This window comes from Phocoena phocoena, chromosome 1 (assembly GCF_963924675.1).
Source record: "Phocoena phocoena chromosome 1, mPhoPho1.1, whole genome shotgun sequence".
Taxonomy (NCBI): Eukaryota; Metazoa; Chordata; class Mammalia; order Artiodactyla; family Phocoenidae; genus Phocoena; species Phocoena phocoena.
Genome location: NC_089219.1, coordinates 41,995,797 through 42,011,090, shown reverse-complemented (window position 1 = coordinate 42,011,090; position 15,294 = coordinate 41,995,797). Strand labels below are relative to the sequence as shown.

Below are 15,294 nucleotides of genomic sequence, written 5' to 3'. Positions count from 1 at the left end.
TTTCTTAATAAGGGGCTACTTGAAAAGTGGCTTATTTTAAGAAGAGGACATTTCCCTATAGTTATGCATTCTGGATGAAAGAAACTTGTCCCCAATTAAAGCATTGGTGGAGATCACAAGACATCTAATTGGATTGATGTAGCAAACCCATTTATATAGTTTACTGCCTATTGATAGGTCAGTGAGTACTGAGATTAGCTTGTTAACATCACACTTTGAAAAAGAACTGCAGGTATTCTCTATGGTTGATTTCATGGACAGTCGGAAACTTGGTCACTAATTCATGAAACAAAAACCATTGTATCTGTAAGTTTTTTTTTCTTTCTTCGTGGTTTGTCTAGATGAATAGAATTATGTTTTGACAGTTTTGCTATGAACTACTCGATGGATCACAATATATCACTATCACCGCTAATTACCAAATTTTGATTAATTTTATATACTTTGGTTAGTACATTTAGCTGAATCCAGTATATCTCTATATTGATAAACAGTAATTATAGACATAAGGACACCTGAACTTTGAAATCTTCATGAAAATGTTGTTAAGAATTATGTGAAACCGAATGTTTGTTTATCTAGACATATTTAATTGCTAGCAAAGAAAGCAATTAAAAGTAGCTGCAGAGTAAGAGGCCAACCTTTGTTAAACGTGGTTTTAAGATTGTTACAGAACTTGTGGTGATGATAGCATGGTGTCTTGGAGGATGTTAACAACTGTAGCAGAGTGTTAATTAAGAATGATGTAATCTGCAGCTCAGAATTATTAGTATCATATGTTAGTTTAGCTGGACAGGAGCAAAACCTAATTTCAGTTACGATGAGGGCTCAAGTTATATTTGTAGTGGAAAGATTAACATTTTATTTTTGTGCTGTTCCTGAGACAATTTAAAAATCCTGAATGAAATACAGTCAAATGTAAACATCAAGTCCCTAGCTCATTTACATATGTGCCAGATTTTCAAACTGATTGCTGTTTGAACCTAATCTGTCATTGCTGGCTGCATTAGCTACTACAAACATTACATTTACATATTGATTTCTTATTTTGTTTTAGTGTAAATAATCCATAATTATAGTAAATTTGGTCTTTTGTTGACAAGAGCTCATATGACTCTGTAAGTTTAGAATGGAAATTTAAATTGCCATGTGTCATGCTTTTTAATTTAAAAGCTTGATATATCTGAAAGGATAAAAAGATCATTGTAGATAATAAAATATTCCCAAAGAGACAAAGGAGAGAAAATTTTGTAGGGCCTTTTAGAAAGATATAAATTGTAAATTATTAATGAAAAATTCAATAGCACATTCTAAGATTATTATTTATATTTTTATAAGAAAAAGTCACAATAATTTGAAAAAATTACTTTTTTGGCTTCAATATCAGGTCATATTTAAAAAATAAAATTATTGGAAATGAACCTTCTAAACATGTTATTTTACATTGATATTTGTTTAAAATATCCAGTGCAAGAAAAGAAATAGCATACACACACAGCAGGAATGAAACAGGAGATTTTTTGATCTCTGTATTGATGTTAATATTTTACTCATCTTAACTACATATACAACATTGATTTGAGAAATTTAATTTCACGGGCAACAGCCGTATATGTCAGTGGTCGTATAGTATTATTAAGTAGCAATGGCAAAAAATCTATGGTTTCCATTTACGTTGATAAAAAGCGTGTTGTATTTTTGAAGTTAAAAATATGGGACCCATTTAATTGCCAAAATAGTGGTTATCCAATTGTTCAGGTACTTTTTATGGCTTATAATTTTTTTGTGGAGATATAATTTACATATAATAAATGGGTTCTTAAGTATTCCCCAGTTATATGAGTTTTGACAAATACTTATTGTTTTCTACAATGGATTTTAATGAGTGGAATTTTAATTTGGATGTGTATATACCATTTAACAAACAGATAGCCATTTAGTAGAAGCCTGTGCAGAATTGATGGTATCTGTTTACTTGAGTGCTGTGAATTCAGAACTCTTAAAAGCCCTTATGTTAATCAGCTCAGGCTGCTATAACAAAATACCCTAGACTGGGTGGCTTAAACAACAGACATTTATTTCTCATAGTTCTTGAGGCTATAAAGTCCAAGATCAAGATGCTGACAGATGTGGTTCCTGGTGAGAGCCCAAGCTCTGTTCTCTCTTCTTCTTATAAGAACAGTAATCCCATCATGGGAGTCCCATCCTCATGACTTCATATAAACATAATCATCTTCCAAAGGCCCTACCTCCAAATACCATCACATTGAGGGTTAGGCTTTCAGCATGTGAATTTGAGGGGATTCACAAACATTCAATCCATAACAGCCCTGAAACCCAAGTCTGAATGTGTTGTTTTTCCTAGTCTAGTTGCTTAATCTTGATGGATTTATACTTTATAACAATGAATGCTTCCCCTAGAACTGTTACTGTTTTCATAGGAAGGCTCTGATTTAGCCTGGCCAAATCTTCTGCCCACTGAAGATTTAAGAGGGAATTCTTGATTCAAGGAATTGCTGAAGAAGAAATCCTTAAAATTACTCTTATTATCCTTGATGCAAGACACCCTGCCTTTTACTGTTCTACCCTATGGGCCTGCTGCTATTTGTCAGGAGGAAGCCATTCCTCTTCTTAATCAGGAATTAATGACAGGTATATAGGTACATGATGATCAAATGATCATTTCACTACCATAATGCAATCTTAAGTTAACCTTGAAAAATCACTGTGTCATACATATTAAAATATCCATGTGCTTTCTGCATAAGTGGATCACTAAAGTGCTCTCTCAATGTGAAATAAGCAGTCAAGACAGTAAAGGCTGTTATATATATTTTCTTAATGTTGTTGCTTTCATCAATACTTGACACATGGAGGCCAATAATTTATGGCTTTTTATGTTCTCAGGTATAAAAAAATGTCTGTAACTTCAAGTTTATTTATTGGAGCCTGTGTTAAAATTTGCTGTACACTAATTTTCCCCATACTGTCCTTCCCCCCCCAAAAAAAAAACTGGATGGCGATATAAAATGTGTTAAACTAAGTCAGTGAATTAAAATGAAGTTGTTACTCACTAGAAGACAGATATTTTACAGATGACTTCTCTGTTCCTGATAAATGCTCATAGTTAAATTGGAATGGGATCCCCTCAGGCATAGGTGGACATTCATTGGCAGAATGAATGTCCAAGACTTGTGGACAGAAAAGAAAGTAGAGAAGGGATGTTCTGCCAAAACTATTTCTAGAATTTTGTTGGTGGCTTAGATATTAATGCTTAGTTATACTACTGAAAATTTTAAGGAGGTAGATTATCTATCTATCTATCTTTTTGTAGTTCCCTCTCACATGCCTCCCACTGTCCCTCCCCCACCTTGAAAATTAAGAAACTGGCTAGGAGAATTATGAGATGGTATATGTGAAAATGTCTAGCACTTTGCCACTAATTGCTTTTAAATGTTAACATTCACTGTGTTGTGTTTTTTGCAAATAACCACCAGTTCAAAGCTTGGGGACAATGTATATGATTTTCATTACATTTCAAACATTAATTTCAATTTGTATTTGAGGGTACAGCAACGGTAAGTTTTAATGACTGTTGTCTATTTGTGGAAACAACCATCTCGTTGTTGGTAAATACCAATATTCAAACTGAAAGTAAAATCATAATAGAGAATGAAAAATTAAAAACCGGTAAGGAGAGAATAGATGTTCTATTAAAACCATTTCTTGCATTGAGTTAAAATGCAACTGCTTTTAAAAAATTTCTACATTTGCTTACACCTTTCCTTCTCCCTCTTATTGAAGAGAAAACATGCCATTAAGGGAAACAAAAAACTGTTTTGTATTATTTCTCATCCACCTACTTTGGTAATTACCCTCAGCTATTCTGAAGGTCAAAGTTGAAGGAGCATGAATGACTTTGCATTTTGAAGGTAAAAGAGAGACTGCTTGAAGGTGGATTAACTGTGGCTAACTATCCTAACCAACTATTAGAAGACACTATTGTGGAGAAAATTGCTCATAGATGCAGCAACTAAGGGCTCAACATATTCTGCTAAGCAGCAGCTAGAATCAATTTCTATAGATAATATTTTAGCAATGAAGTCTTTGAAAATTATGCAAATCACCATAGTAAATTCCTTTACAGCCTTTGCCTCCTCTTTGGTCTAATTTAGGTATTTTTCCTCTGTATTTCCATACCATCTTAGCAAAAGTGGTATTAGAGCTCTTAGCAAATGGTACCATATGCGGGTTGTAGGTTTGCTTGTCTGTGCATTCCTCAATAAACTCAATGAAGGCAGAAATAAGATCTTACTGGGTCCTCTTCCCCAGTATCTGGAGGACAAATCATAAGAGTTAGACCTTAGAAGAGTTACTACTACTTATTTTGTGTGTGACATTAAGCAAGTAACTTAACATCAGTTTCCTCATCTGTAACAAGAAAATGATAATAATAAACTTCATAAAGTTGACCCAAAGCCCTTACTTAATGCCTGATGCATAGTAGCACTCATTAAAGGCTAGCCATTATTATTAATGGCTAAGTGAATGAATCAGGCTGGAGTCTGAGGTTGCAGATAATAAAAAACATTCTCACAAGGAACATGAATGTGGTATATCAACCTCCAAAAAGATCTGTGTTAAAAAGAACCCTGTGAGCTTGGATAACATTAGGCCTAATGTACAGTTATGTTCCATGCATCAGAAATGGTTTTACCTGGAGATTATCATACTAAGTGAAATAAGTCAGAGAAAGACAAATATCATATGATATCGCTTATATGTGGAGCTAAAAAAGAATGATACAAGTGAACTTATTTACAAAACAGAAACTGACTCACAGACTTAAAGAACAAACTTTTGGTTACCAGGAGGGTGAGGGGGGATAGATTGGGAGTTTGGGATTGACATGTACACACCGCTATATTTAAAATAGATAACCAACAAGGAGGACCTACTGTAACAACCTAAATGGGAAAATTTGAAAAAGAATAGATACATGTCTATGTATAACTGAATCACTTTTCTGTACACCTGAAACTAACAGAACATTGCTAATCAATATACTCCAATAAAAAATAAAAAATAAATTAAAAAAAAGATTTTACCCTTTATCAACTCCTACAGAGAAATGAAACTAAAACATGAAAAATAACTGGCACAAAACCACCATAGACACTTCAGTTAATGTTTTACTGTCATTGTAAGATTTTATAGTATGGGTACCCCTCAAAAGTATTCTATTTTTAATAATAGACCACCTTAAAACTTACATGTAATAAAAATTCCCGCTTGGCTTTGTAAAATTTAATATTCAGAGTTTTATCAGGTAAAGGTTATTTTCTTTTTTCTGAAGAGGAAACAATTTACAGAGTAGTTAAGTGCCTAAAATAAGGGCCTGTATATGGTAGACACAAAATAAATAGTATTGAAAGAATAATTATTGTGGGGGTGGGAGACAAAGGTCAAACAACTAGTAGGGAGTGGAGCAGGAATTCAAATCTGACTCTGTGACTCCCAAGGAATTTAAAGCCATAAATATTTTTTCTTGCCAAACTTACCCTTCCCCAGGGCTCCTGGGAAATTACGGAACTAGACTAAATTGGTGTTCTTCTAACGTAGTTTGGCAGTCAGTGCTGGTCCTGGCAAACCTTTCTACAAAGTTATTGCACAAGCCTACCAGTCAACATCAAGAAACATATCTAAGGGAACTGCATAAAGGAAAGCACTAAAGGTATTAAACATTTGTGTAGATTCATATGTAAAGATAAAGGAGGATCTATGTATGTAATAATCAAGACTTCTGGAATTCTGAGCTCCTTAGCCCAGCATTTGAAGCCTCCATAATGTTGGTCTTTAACGTTTTTCAAGTTTCCTCTTTCAGAAACCCTTCTTTACATCCCCTTATACTTCTTCCTCATTGCTTTCTCCACCCTTCCCTGTATTCTCCAATCTCATCTCTGCTCAAACTAGTCTGTGTCTGAAATCACCTCTATTATATACTTGTCAAATTACAATCCATTCTTTTTTTTTAACATCTTTATTGGAGTATAATTGCTTTAACAATGGTGTGTTAGTTTCTGCTTTTTAACAAAGTGAATCAGTTATACATACACATATGTTCCCATATCTCTTCCCTCTTGCGTCTCCCTCCCTCCCACCCTCCCTTACTATCCATTCTTCTTCATAGTACTTCAAAGTACTCTTTTTCTTCTCTACAATCCTCATATCTGTTTTAACTCTCAGAATAGTCTGTCTTGAGGTCAGTGATTATATCTTTGATTCCTGTATTATTACAAATAAGAATCAAATAATTATAGAAAGAATGAATGAATTGTGAACTCCTAGTAAGCAGGGTCTTACTCATCTTTGTATCCCTAAAGCAGCCTAGCCATTTGGGAGATAGGATGCTGAAGAACATAGAATCAAATATAGTTTAAAAACTGGCTTCCATCTTTTTATAGCTGCATAACCTTGGGAAATTACTTAACCTTTCTGAACTACAATTTTGTGAGTAAAATGGCACTTCAAAGGTAGGCTTAAAAAATGAGAATTAGTCATTCTTTATGTGGAGTTCCAAATATGCAGAACTATTCCTTAAGTGTTTATAGGATTGCCTTGAATCACCTTTTAGTATGCTAAGTGTCAAGGGAAATACAGGTGAATAATAAAGATACTTACTCTCAAAAGGCTTGTAGTCTTGAATTCAGGACTTCCACACGTGAAACAAAGCAAACCATACAAAACACACTATAAATAAATATTAAATAAGGGATATGATACATGAATTCAGAGAAGAGGCAGTCTATAGTAATACTAATGGTAGGACATGAGGTAGTCTGAAAGCTGTGCAGTATTTGGGAGGAGAGCCCTGTTTGCCTAGGTGATTTCTTTTGGCTACAAAATCTACATACTATCTGTAGTAGTCCCCCTATCCATGGGGAATACATTTCAAGACCCCCAGTGGAAGCCTGAAACCACAGAGAGTACCATATTCTACGTATGGTATATTTTTCCCTATACAGGCATACACCCCAGAGATATTGTGGATTCAATTCCAGACCACTGCGATAAAGCAAATATTGTAATAAAGTTAGTCACATGAATTTTTGGTTTCCCAGTGCATGTAAACTTATGTTTGCACTATACTGTAGCCTATTAAGTGTTCAACAGCATTATGTCTAAAAAAAACAATGTACATACCTTAATTAAAAAATAATGCTGTTGGAAAAATGATGCCAATAGTCTTGCTCAGTGCAGGGTTGCCACAAACCTTCAACTTGTAAAAAACACAGTCTGTGAAACAAAATAAAGCAGAGTGCAATATAATGAGGTATGCCTATACATACATACCTATGATAAAGTTTAATTTATAACTTAGGCACAGTAGAAGATGAACAACAATAACTAATAATAGAAAATTTATAACAATGTAAAAATTATGTGAATGCAGACTTTCTCTCTCTGAAAATATCTTATTGTACAAATATGATGCCTTTTCCATCTTAATTAAGCACTTACCATGCACTGTAGCCATAACTTTTGCATGTAGAGGTGAGACAGCAAAACTAGCACAGACTTCTTTTTCCTTCTTCACAATTTCATTGGTAGAAGATTCATTCTTACTGTTGATCTTAACCTCAGCGTACAATTTTTTTTTAACTTTCACCTTTTCACTTAAAGGAAGCAATTTATGGCTCCTCTTTGGCATATCCAAATTGCCAGAATCACTACTCTTGTGCTTTGGGGCTATTATTAAGTAAAATAAGGGTTGCTTGAATACAAGCACTATGATAGTCTATCTGATAACCAGGATAACTGCTAAGTGACTAAGGGGCAGGGTATTCTGGACATAGGGATGATTCATGGCCCAGGTAGGATGGATCAGGAGGGCGTGAGATTTCATCACTCTACTCAGAACAGCTTGCAATGTAAAATTTATGAATTGTTTATTTTTGTAATTTTCCATTTAATGTTTTCAGACTTTGGTTAACTGCAGGTAACTGAAATTGCAGAAATGGAAACTGAAGATAAGGGGGGCGGGGTGGGGGGCCAGGTTCCTGTATGTGCTGTCGATTCTCCTGCTCCGAGCTCTCTTACTTAACCCTCAACTCTTATACACAGCTATACATGATATCTCTTTTTGGATCTCTAATAGGCACCTTAAACTTTGATATATACATAACTTCACTCTCAAACCTTCTACCTAACCTGTTCTTAACCCAGTTTTCCTTGTTAAATGCAATTCCATCTCTCCACTTGCTCCGACCACCTTAGAGTTATGTTTTTCTCTCACATTCCATCAGTAAGTTGTCTGGCTTCTACCTCTAAAATACATCTGAACCTGACAACTCTTCACTCTCTGCCTCTATAGTTAGCGTAAGCCACCATCACTTCTTGCTGGGACTAGCCCTGCCTTGACTCTTTTCGCACTGTAGCCAGAGCAACCAGAATAATGTTGTATAAATGTACATGTAAGTCAGATCTTAACCATTTCCCAGTGTAAACCCTTCCAATGGCTTTCCTTTGCAATTACTATAAACACCAAGTCCTTTACCGTGGTCTACAAGGACCTACATGATCAGATTCCTGCTCTCTCTTTCTTATACTAGCCTCAACTTAAATGTCATTTCCTCAGAGATGTCTTCCCCAACTATTATGTTGAAAATAATTTCCTTCCCCCCACCCCTCTGATACCTTTTATAATATTGTTTATTTTCTTCATAGCACTTAGCATTCTCTAAAGTTACTTATTTACTTGAGTATTGTTTCCTTTACTAGAATATAAGTTTCATGAAAGCAGGGGCCATTTTTTTTTGTCATAACTGTGTCCCTAGCAACTGGAACAGTGTCATAAACATAGGTATGCGCTCAATAAATATATGTTAACTGAGTGAATGAACATGCTGCGTTCTTCCATTTATTATTTCCTAGTCTAAAAAGTGCCACCCATCTCCTTTCCCCAAATAAAACGAAAGTTTAGTTCCTTCCAATTAATAAACTCTAAGGTCCTACTTATCCTTTATATTTCAATTTATATTTTTATTCTCCTCTGAAGCTTTCCCTTAACCCTTTCCCCCTCTCACTGAGGCAAAGTTAAGCACTTCCTTCTTGGTTTTCATTGTATGTTTTTTCAATTTCTTAGTTGTATCTATCACTTAATACTATGGCTGTCTACGTGTCTGTCTACCCTCATTAGATTGTGAAGGTTTTCATGGACAGGAACTGTGTATTATTTGGGTTGGTTTCCTTAGCATCTGGAATAATGCGAGGCATTCAGTTAATGTAGATAAATAAGTGAATCAAAATCAAAATCTTAATTCCCATGGTAGTTTTCCAGAAGGCAGCATTGCTGTGTAAAATACAGATATGAGTAAGACTCTTGCCTTCTGAAAATTTACAGTTTATTCATTATTAAATAAATATTTATCTGCAGTGTGCCAGGCATTATGCTTAAGTGGTAAGGATCAAAGACAAAGGTTCCTGCCTGAAGAAACTCTATTTTAGTGGGGTATTATTTCCCTTGACTTTGATCAATAATATTTCATGCTGTATATAGGTGTTTCCTAGGTATTTTGAATCTGTAATTTACCTGTGAACTCGATGGGTGACACTGGGACACACAGATTAACTGCCTAATTCTAATCTTATGTTGCATTTATATTTATCACATAGTTACATATTGGCAAAGGAGGAGTGATGAAGGCCAGAACCGTATATATTTTTTGCTTCTAAAGCATAGCATGGAAGAGAGACTAGCACTACACTTGAGACTAGCAATACAGATTGTTCATACATAATGGTGACACATTTTTATTTTCATTGCCGATGGTGCTTTTTAGTATTGTTATAAACAAATAGAACCATGGCCTATTTTTCTTAATTAATGTGGCTAAATTCATTTATTCTTCATGTTTCTGACACATTTCTTACATTTTGGAACTTTGGCACAGAGTTTAATATTGCTCTGAATTCTCCAGTTTCTGAATTCTCGGTATTTCTGACTTGTAAGTGAAAGCACAATTATTTTGAAGGAATTTCGGTATAGCAATTAAAGTTCTGTAGATTTCCATACTTTCTCAATTTTTACTGAAACTGTATTTGTATACCTATATGACACTCATGAGTATAAGCAATAGTTTCAAATTTCTGTTCTTCCAGAACTGCTGTTTCATTTGGAATTGAACCAGAGTTTTTGAGTATACATTTTAGTAGCATATTTGGAATTTAATATAATTGACAAATTTGCTTCTCTTGGAGAAAATACATATGCAGACAGCAGCACATGACTTGTCGAAATTCTTATGTATGCAAAGTATTTATAACTGAAGTTAAAAAACACCTTGGTAGAGAAGGAGTTAACAGGTTAACTCCCCTTGGTTGTTCTCGGCTTGCTCTCTTGCCTTTAGGAGCTGAAAAGATGATAACATTGGGCCCGGACATGCCTGTGTGGAGGTTATGGTACTCCTGGGGTTTTTTCGCTAACCGTAAAGCAAGCTAGAACTTGTTCATCTCAGAGTTCCTTGTTTCTCTTTCAGCCCTTTCAGTGCCCTGCAGGAGTCATTAAATCAAAACTTCATGCTGATCATCACCCACCGAGAAGTCCAGCGGGAGTACAACCTGAACTTCTCAGGAAGCAGTACCATTCAAGAGGTGAGTTATGTCTCACAGCTAAGGAATAAAGGTAGCTCATTATAGCTAATGTTGACCCTGTTAAAGAGGGCTTATGTGTTCTGGTTGGAAACTCTCTTTATGTTTCATTATTGGGTTTTTAATTTTAATTAACTTGAGCATCAGTGATTACTGTAGATACATTAAATGACTTGACCTAGAAAGATAGATGTTGTAAATGAAAGCTCTTGATAATTCTTAAAATAGTCAACTTTTAAAACCCTGCTTAAAAAAAACACATTGTTATATATTTCATAGTTTTATAGTAATTATTTAGAATATTAATTTGGAGATTATCGACAGCATGCATTTTCGAACATGCGTATACTTTATTTGAAAGGTTGCTCTCAAACATATTATTTATAGTGTGTATCCTGCCTATTTCCAAAAGGAATTGAGGAGGCTTTTCTTAAGCAGTTGAATTCCAGCCTTGGGCAGTATTCGTGAGATGCTGTAGGGAACCCAGTCATTTAGCTCAGAGTATCTAAGAAGAATCTATTTATAGTGTAAATATTTTCATCAATGTGACCAACCAGGGCCACTGTTTCAAAAAGAACCTCCCCCAAGAGAGAAGAGGTAACTTCTTGTCTGTGACCCCACCTACCTAAAAACTAGTAATTTATCTGCTTTGGGGGGGAAAATGTGTAAGGCTATGTGACAAGACTTGTGTTTAGAGACAGTGAAATGATGATTATGTCACATTACCCCTTGTAAATTATGAAGACAACAGTCATTGTCCACTCATGTTTTTATAAAGAAAATTAATCTTGTTTAATCTTAGATTATTTCATAAATTTTTTCTTGGACTACATTGCTTCAACTAATTATTAATGTCATATTGAAAGAACAAGTTGTTTTCACCCTAATCATTTTTCGGAAGTATATGAATTATTTCAGTAATGACTGTTAATGGTTTTACTTTTTTCATGTTTTATCGATAAATTTCAACTTCTGAATTTGGCGTAAATAACTCATTACTTGAAGTTTATTTTCTCTGTTTATCACTTGAATAGTTTGTTGACTAGTAACTAAGATCTTTAAGATTTTTCTTGGCCCCTAATTTGAATCATAGGTTTAAATTATTTGATTTTTTTCAGGATTTTAAATATATTAATTGCCATTTCATTTTTAATCTCTATAATGGATGTTCTGTTCTCTAAATTTAAAATTTTAATTCATTGAAGAATCATTGTCGTTTTTATATTAAAAATAATGTTTAACTCTGGCCCTATCGCAGAGTTATTCTGGGAGCCTCATGATTATGAAATTTAAATTATATATTGGATAAAATTAAATAGGGAATTCAGTTTCAAAATAAATAACCCCAGTTTAATCAAGAACAGCAAAGATAATAAGAGGTAAATTTCATTCTGTTGTTGATTTCCTTTTTTAAGTTGAAGACTAGTATATCGCATGAAGGGTACATATAGACTGCCTTATTTTTTTTTTTTTCTGATTGCAATATTTACAGCCAGAATTTTACATTTTTTTGTTTTTTTGCATTTTTGTTTTAACATTTCCAGTTTCTATAGTTTGAGTGTGTTTCAACTTTCTCCCACAAGGGGGCAGAGAGGACTATTAAACTGATAGTCTAAAAATGCCGTTCAGTGTTTTCAAATTAGCTTCTCTTATATTAACAAAAAGGAGCATAATAGCCAAGTTATTGTTTGATTTACAGATAATTGGCATATTGCAGGGAGGAGACTTAATTTCACCCTTTTAAATTAAACAGGGAGATTTAAAAAGACATAAAATATTCATTAATGTTCGGTGATTATAAAGTAGTGGCATATATTTATTTTGCCTTTATTACTGTTTCGATGGGAAAATACTGCAAATATTTCCGAAATCGAGTTGGCCATACTGACAAGTTGAAATGTTTAAGCAGCGTTAATGCAATCTGTTCACACCTGATATCCTATGCAGAATGATTCAAAATGACTACATCAATTATTAAAAGAAATACTTAAAATTCTGTAAATGTGCCATTGTGTGCCACAGTTGGCTGAAACTGTTCTCTGCGTCCTGCTATTTAGATTACCAAATATATTTTAAGCTTCAAGGACTTGAAAACAGTATACCATTTTCTAAATGAAAAGTGTCCTGAAAATATTTTTGCAGACAAATATTCTTATGTATTTCTCAACAAGAGTTTGGTTTCTTCTTTTTTTTTCTTTTTCCCTTTTTTTATCTTTTAAAAGTTGATTTAAAATAATATTTGAAATGCTAGTTGCCAGGAAAAAAATAAATGCAGTTGTTTCTAATATCTGTTGCTTTTCTGTGGGTAGACAGGTACACATAAACTCTTTTATTCTGTACAGTTTAGAAAAGGAATGTGGATTATACTCTCTAGGCCTAGGGTCACACTCTGTAGGCCTAATCCTAAGACTTTTCTCCTTCAACTTGTGGAATATCTGGAATGGGGTTCAAGGAGGACAAGATGCTCTTATGCTACAGCCACGCAACCCACAGTGACACTTAAGTACATGTATTTTTGTTGTTGCATGATTGAAAGTCAGGTTGCAACACAATAAAAATATAATCTTGAAATGATTTTGCAGTGTTACTTTATAAATGCTAGAATTTTTGCTATTAATTTGGAAGCTTAATGATACCATATATCCTAACTTGTAAATTAATTTTTGTCACCAGTTTCAGAAATCTTTTTTCAGTGTTGTTTGATAGGTTCAAGAATGAATTCCAACCAACATATAAAAGGAAGAAAAAAAAACAACTGATTTTATTTTCCAGTGTAGTTGTATATTATTTTTGTTGTAGATGGGGGAAAAAATACCATTTTCTGCTATTTTTAATTTTTGAAAGCCTTGCATTTCTAAAAGAAATCTCTTGTAATATTTTCCCTCCAGAGGGAAAGTTCTATTAAATGAAATAGGATTGACAAAGGTACTATAATTTCAATTTTTAATTAACAAAATACATTTTTTAAAATACTGACTTAGAAAATAGAACTTAGCTGCAGTTTGAATTTTAAATAACTCTTCAGTGACCATATGTTCATGCAGGTTAGTGGTGATAAACCGATAGTTGTACAAGTGTTTGTTCATTCTGTCTCTGTGATCTCTTGCCTCACAATGCATGACTTATATCCTTTGGGTGCTCTAGACTTTAATTTAAGCTAGTTAGATATTGAGGTTATTTTTTTTAAGCTCTTTACAAATCCTTCCACTTACACTATCCTCCTACTTGTGGAAAAGGCAATGACAGTATAAAAAGGTCAGAATGGAAGGTTGCAAGTAGTCATAAGAATAAAAATCCTTTCCCTTTTTCCATTATGACAAAATAGTTTATAAAAATTATCAAATAATGTAACAATAACTTTGTGACAATCTGTCTTTCTACCTTCTTGGATCCTTCATTACCTAGTTGACACACTTTAGTGAATTTCCCTGAAAATTTAAACAAGCTTACCTTATTTTAATGAATTTTCTACACTGAGAATTTAGATTTTTAAACAGTTAATTGTACAGATTTCAGTAATTCTGATTTTTAAAGATCTGTGGCTACAAATGCACTTGGGATTGGTTAAATTAGGGGGAAAAAAGATTGATTTGCCTACTTCAGATCCTAAACCCAGGTGTGGAAAAGGAAATAAAGTCCCTGAAATCAAGCCAACTTTTCTTGGAAACTAATTCTTTGTTGTCCATCTTACTATTGCAAAAGCTCCTATTAGACAAAATATCACTTTTCTTTTAGATGTCATACAAACTTAAGGAATACACACGTGACCCAGAATAACACTGATAAAAAACCAAAGTATTTTTGGTACGGAATCATGGAGTATTCCTTATCTCTTACAGCGAGAAGCACTATGAAGAGCTATTGGAATTATTTAAATCCTTTTCTGAGTTTCACTTTACCCTAGAATTCTCACTGTTCTTATTAGTGTTTATTTAGTTCTCAATGGGAATTAAAGGGAAAAATCGACAACTTATAAAGATATATCCTGCATGGAATAGTAAAACATTTCACTACTAATACTAGCAATTGTTAAGTGGGAAGCCACTACTTTTGAATTAGCAACAAGAAGTGAACTAAATAAATCATACCGGTCCTTAAAAATAATGTTGGCTAAATAATTGTGAAATCATGAGACTAATTCTGATTCTGCAAATTTGAAACTCCTGTTGGGTTTTTGTGTCTATTTTTCACTTGCTACTTACTCAACTTGCTTGACTAATACACATTTCAAACTATTCTCCTTTAATGCTGGACGTTGTTAACAGTACATTTGTAGTCTTTTACAGATTATACTAAAGAGCAATTTTCTAGTAGTGGGTTGACTAAAACTTCTTAACTAACATGCCCTTTCTGTATATGTTTTACGTATAGTTTGTTTGTTTATTTTTTGGTTTGTTTGTTTTCCAGTATGGAGAGGGTGGGGGCTGCTGGCACAGAACTGAAGAGTAGAGAGATAAGAATGTGCATATGCAATAGGGTAAATTAAATTGTGTGCTTATTTAATTAAAAGTTTACGGGGTTTATTTTTACTGTAAGATGAACGGCATATATAAGCTCAATTAGAATGAACCCATTTTAATTAGCGTGTATCATAGTTTGATTTTTAAAAATTTGAAATCAAAATGACATCTTAGGAAGAATGAA

At 33.7% G+C, this 15,294-nt stretch overlaps 1 protein-coding gene across 1 annotated transcript in view; it reads left to right on the top strand.

Moving 5' to 3' along the window:
• The window catches only part of FAF1 (Fas associated factor 1), a 499,684-nt gene that overhangs the window by 255,661 nt on the left and 228,729 nt on the right, over positions 1–15,294 (top strand). The window contains exon 7 of the mRNA XM_065875930.1: positions 10,548–10,653. Within this exon, the coding sequence (XP_065732002.1) occupies positions 10,548–10,653 (106 nt within the window). The remainder of the gene's footprint in view (positions 1–10,547; positions 10,654–15,294) is intronic.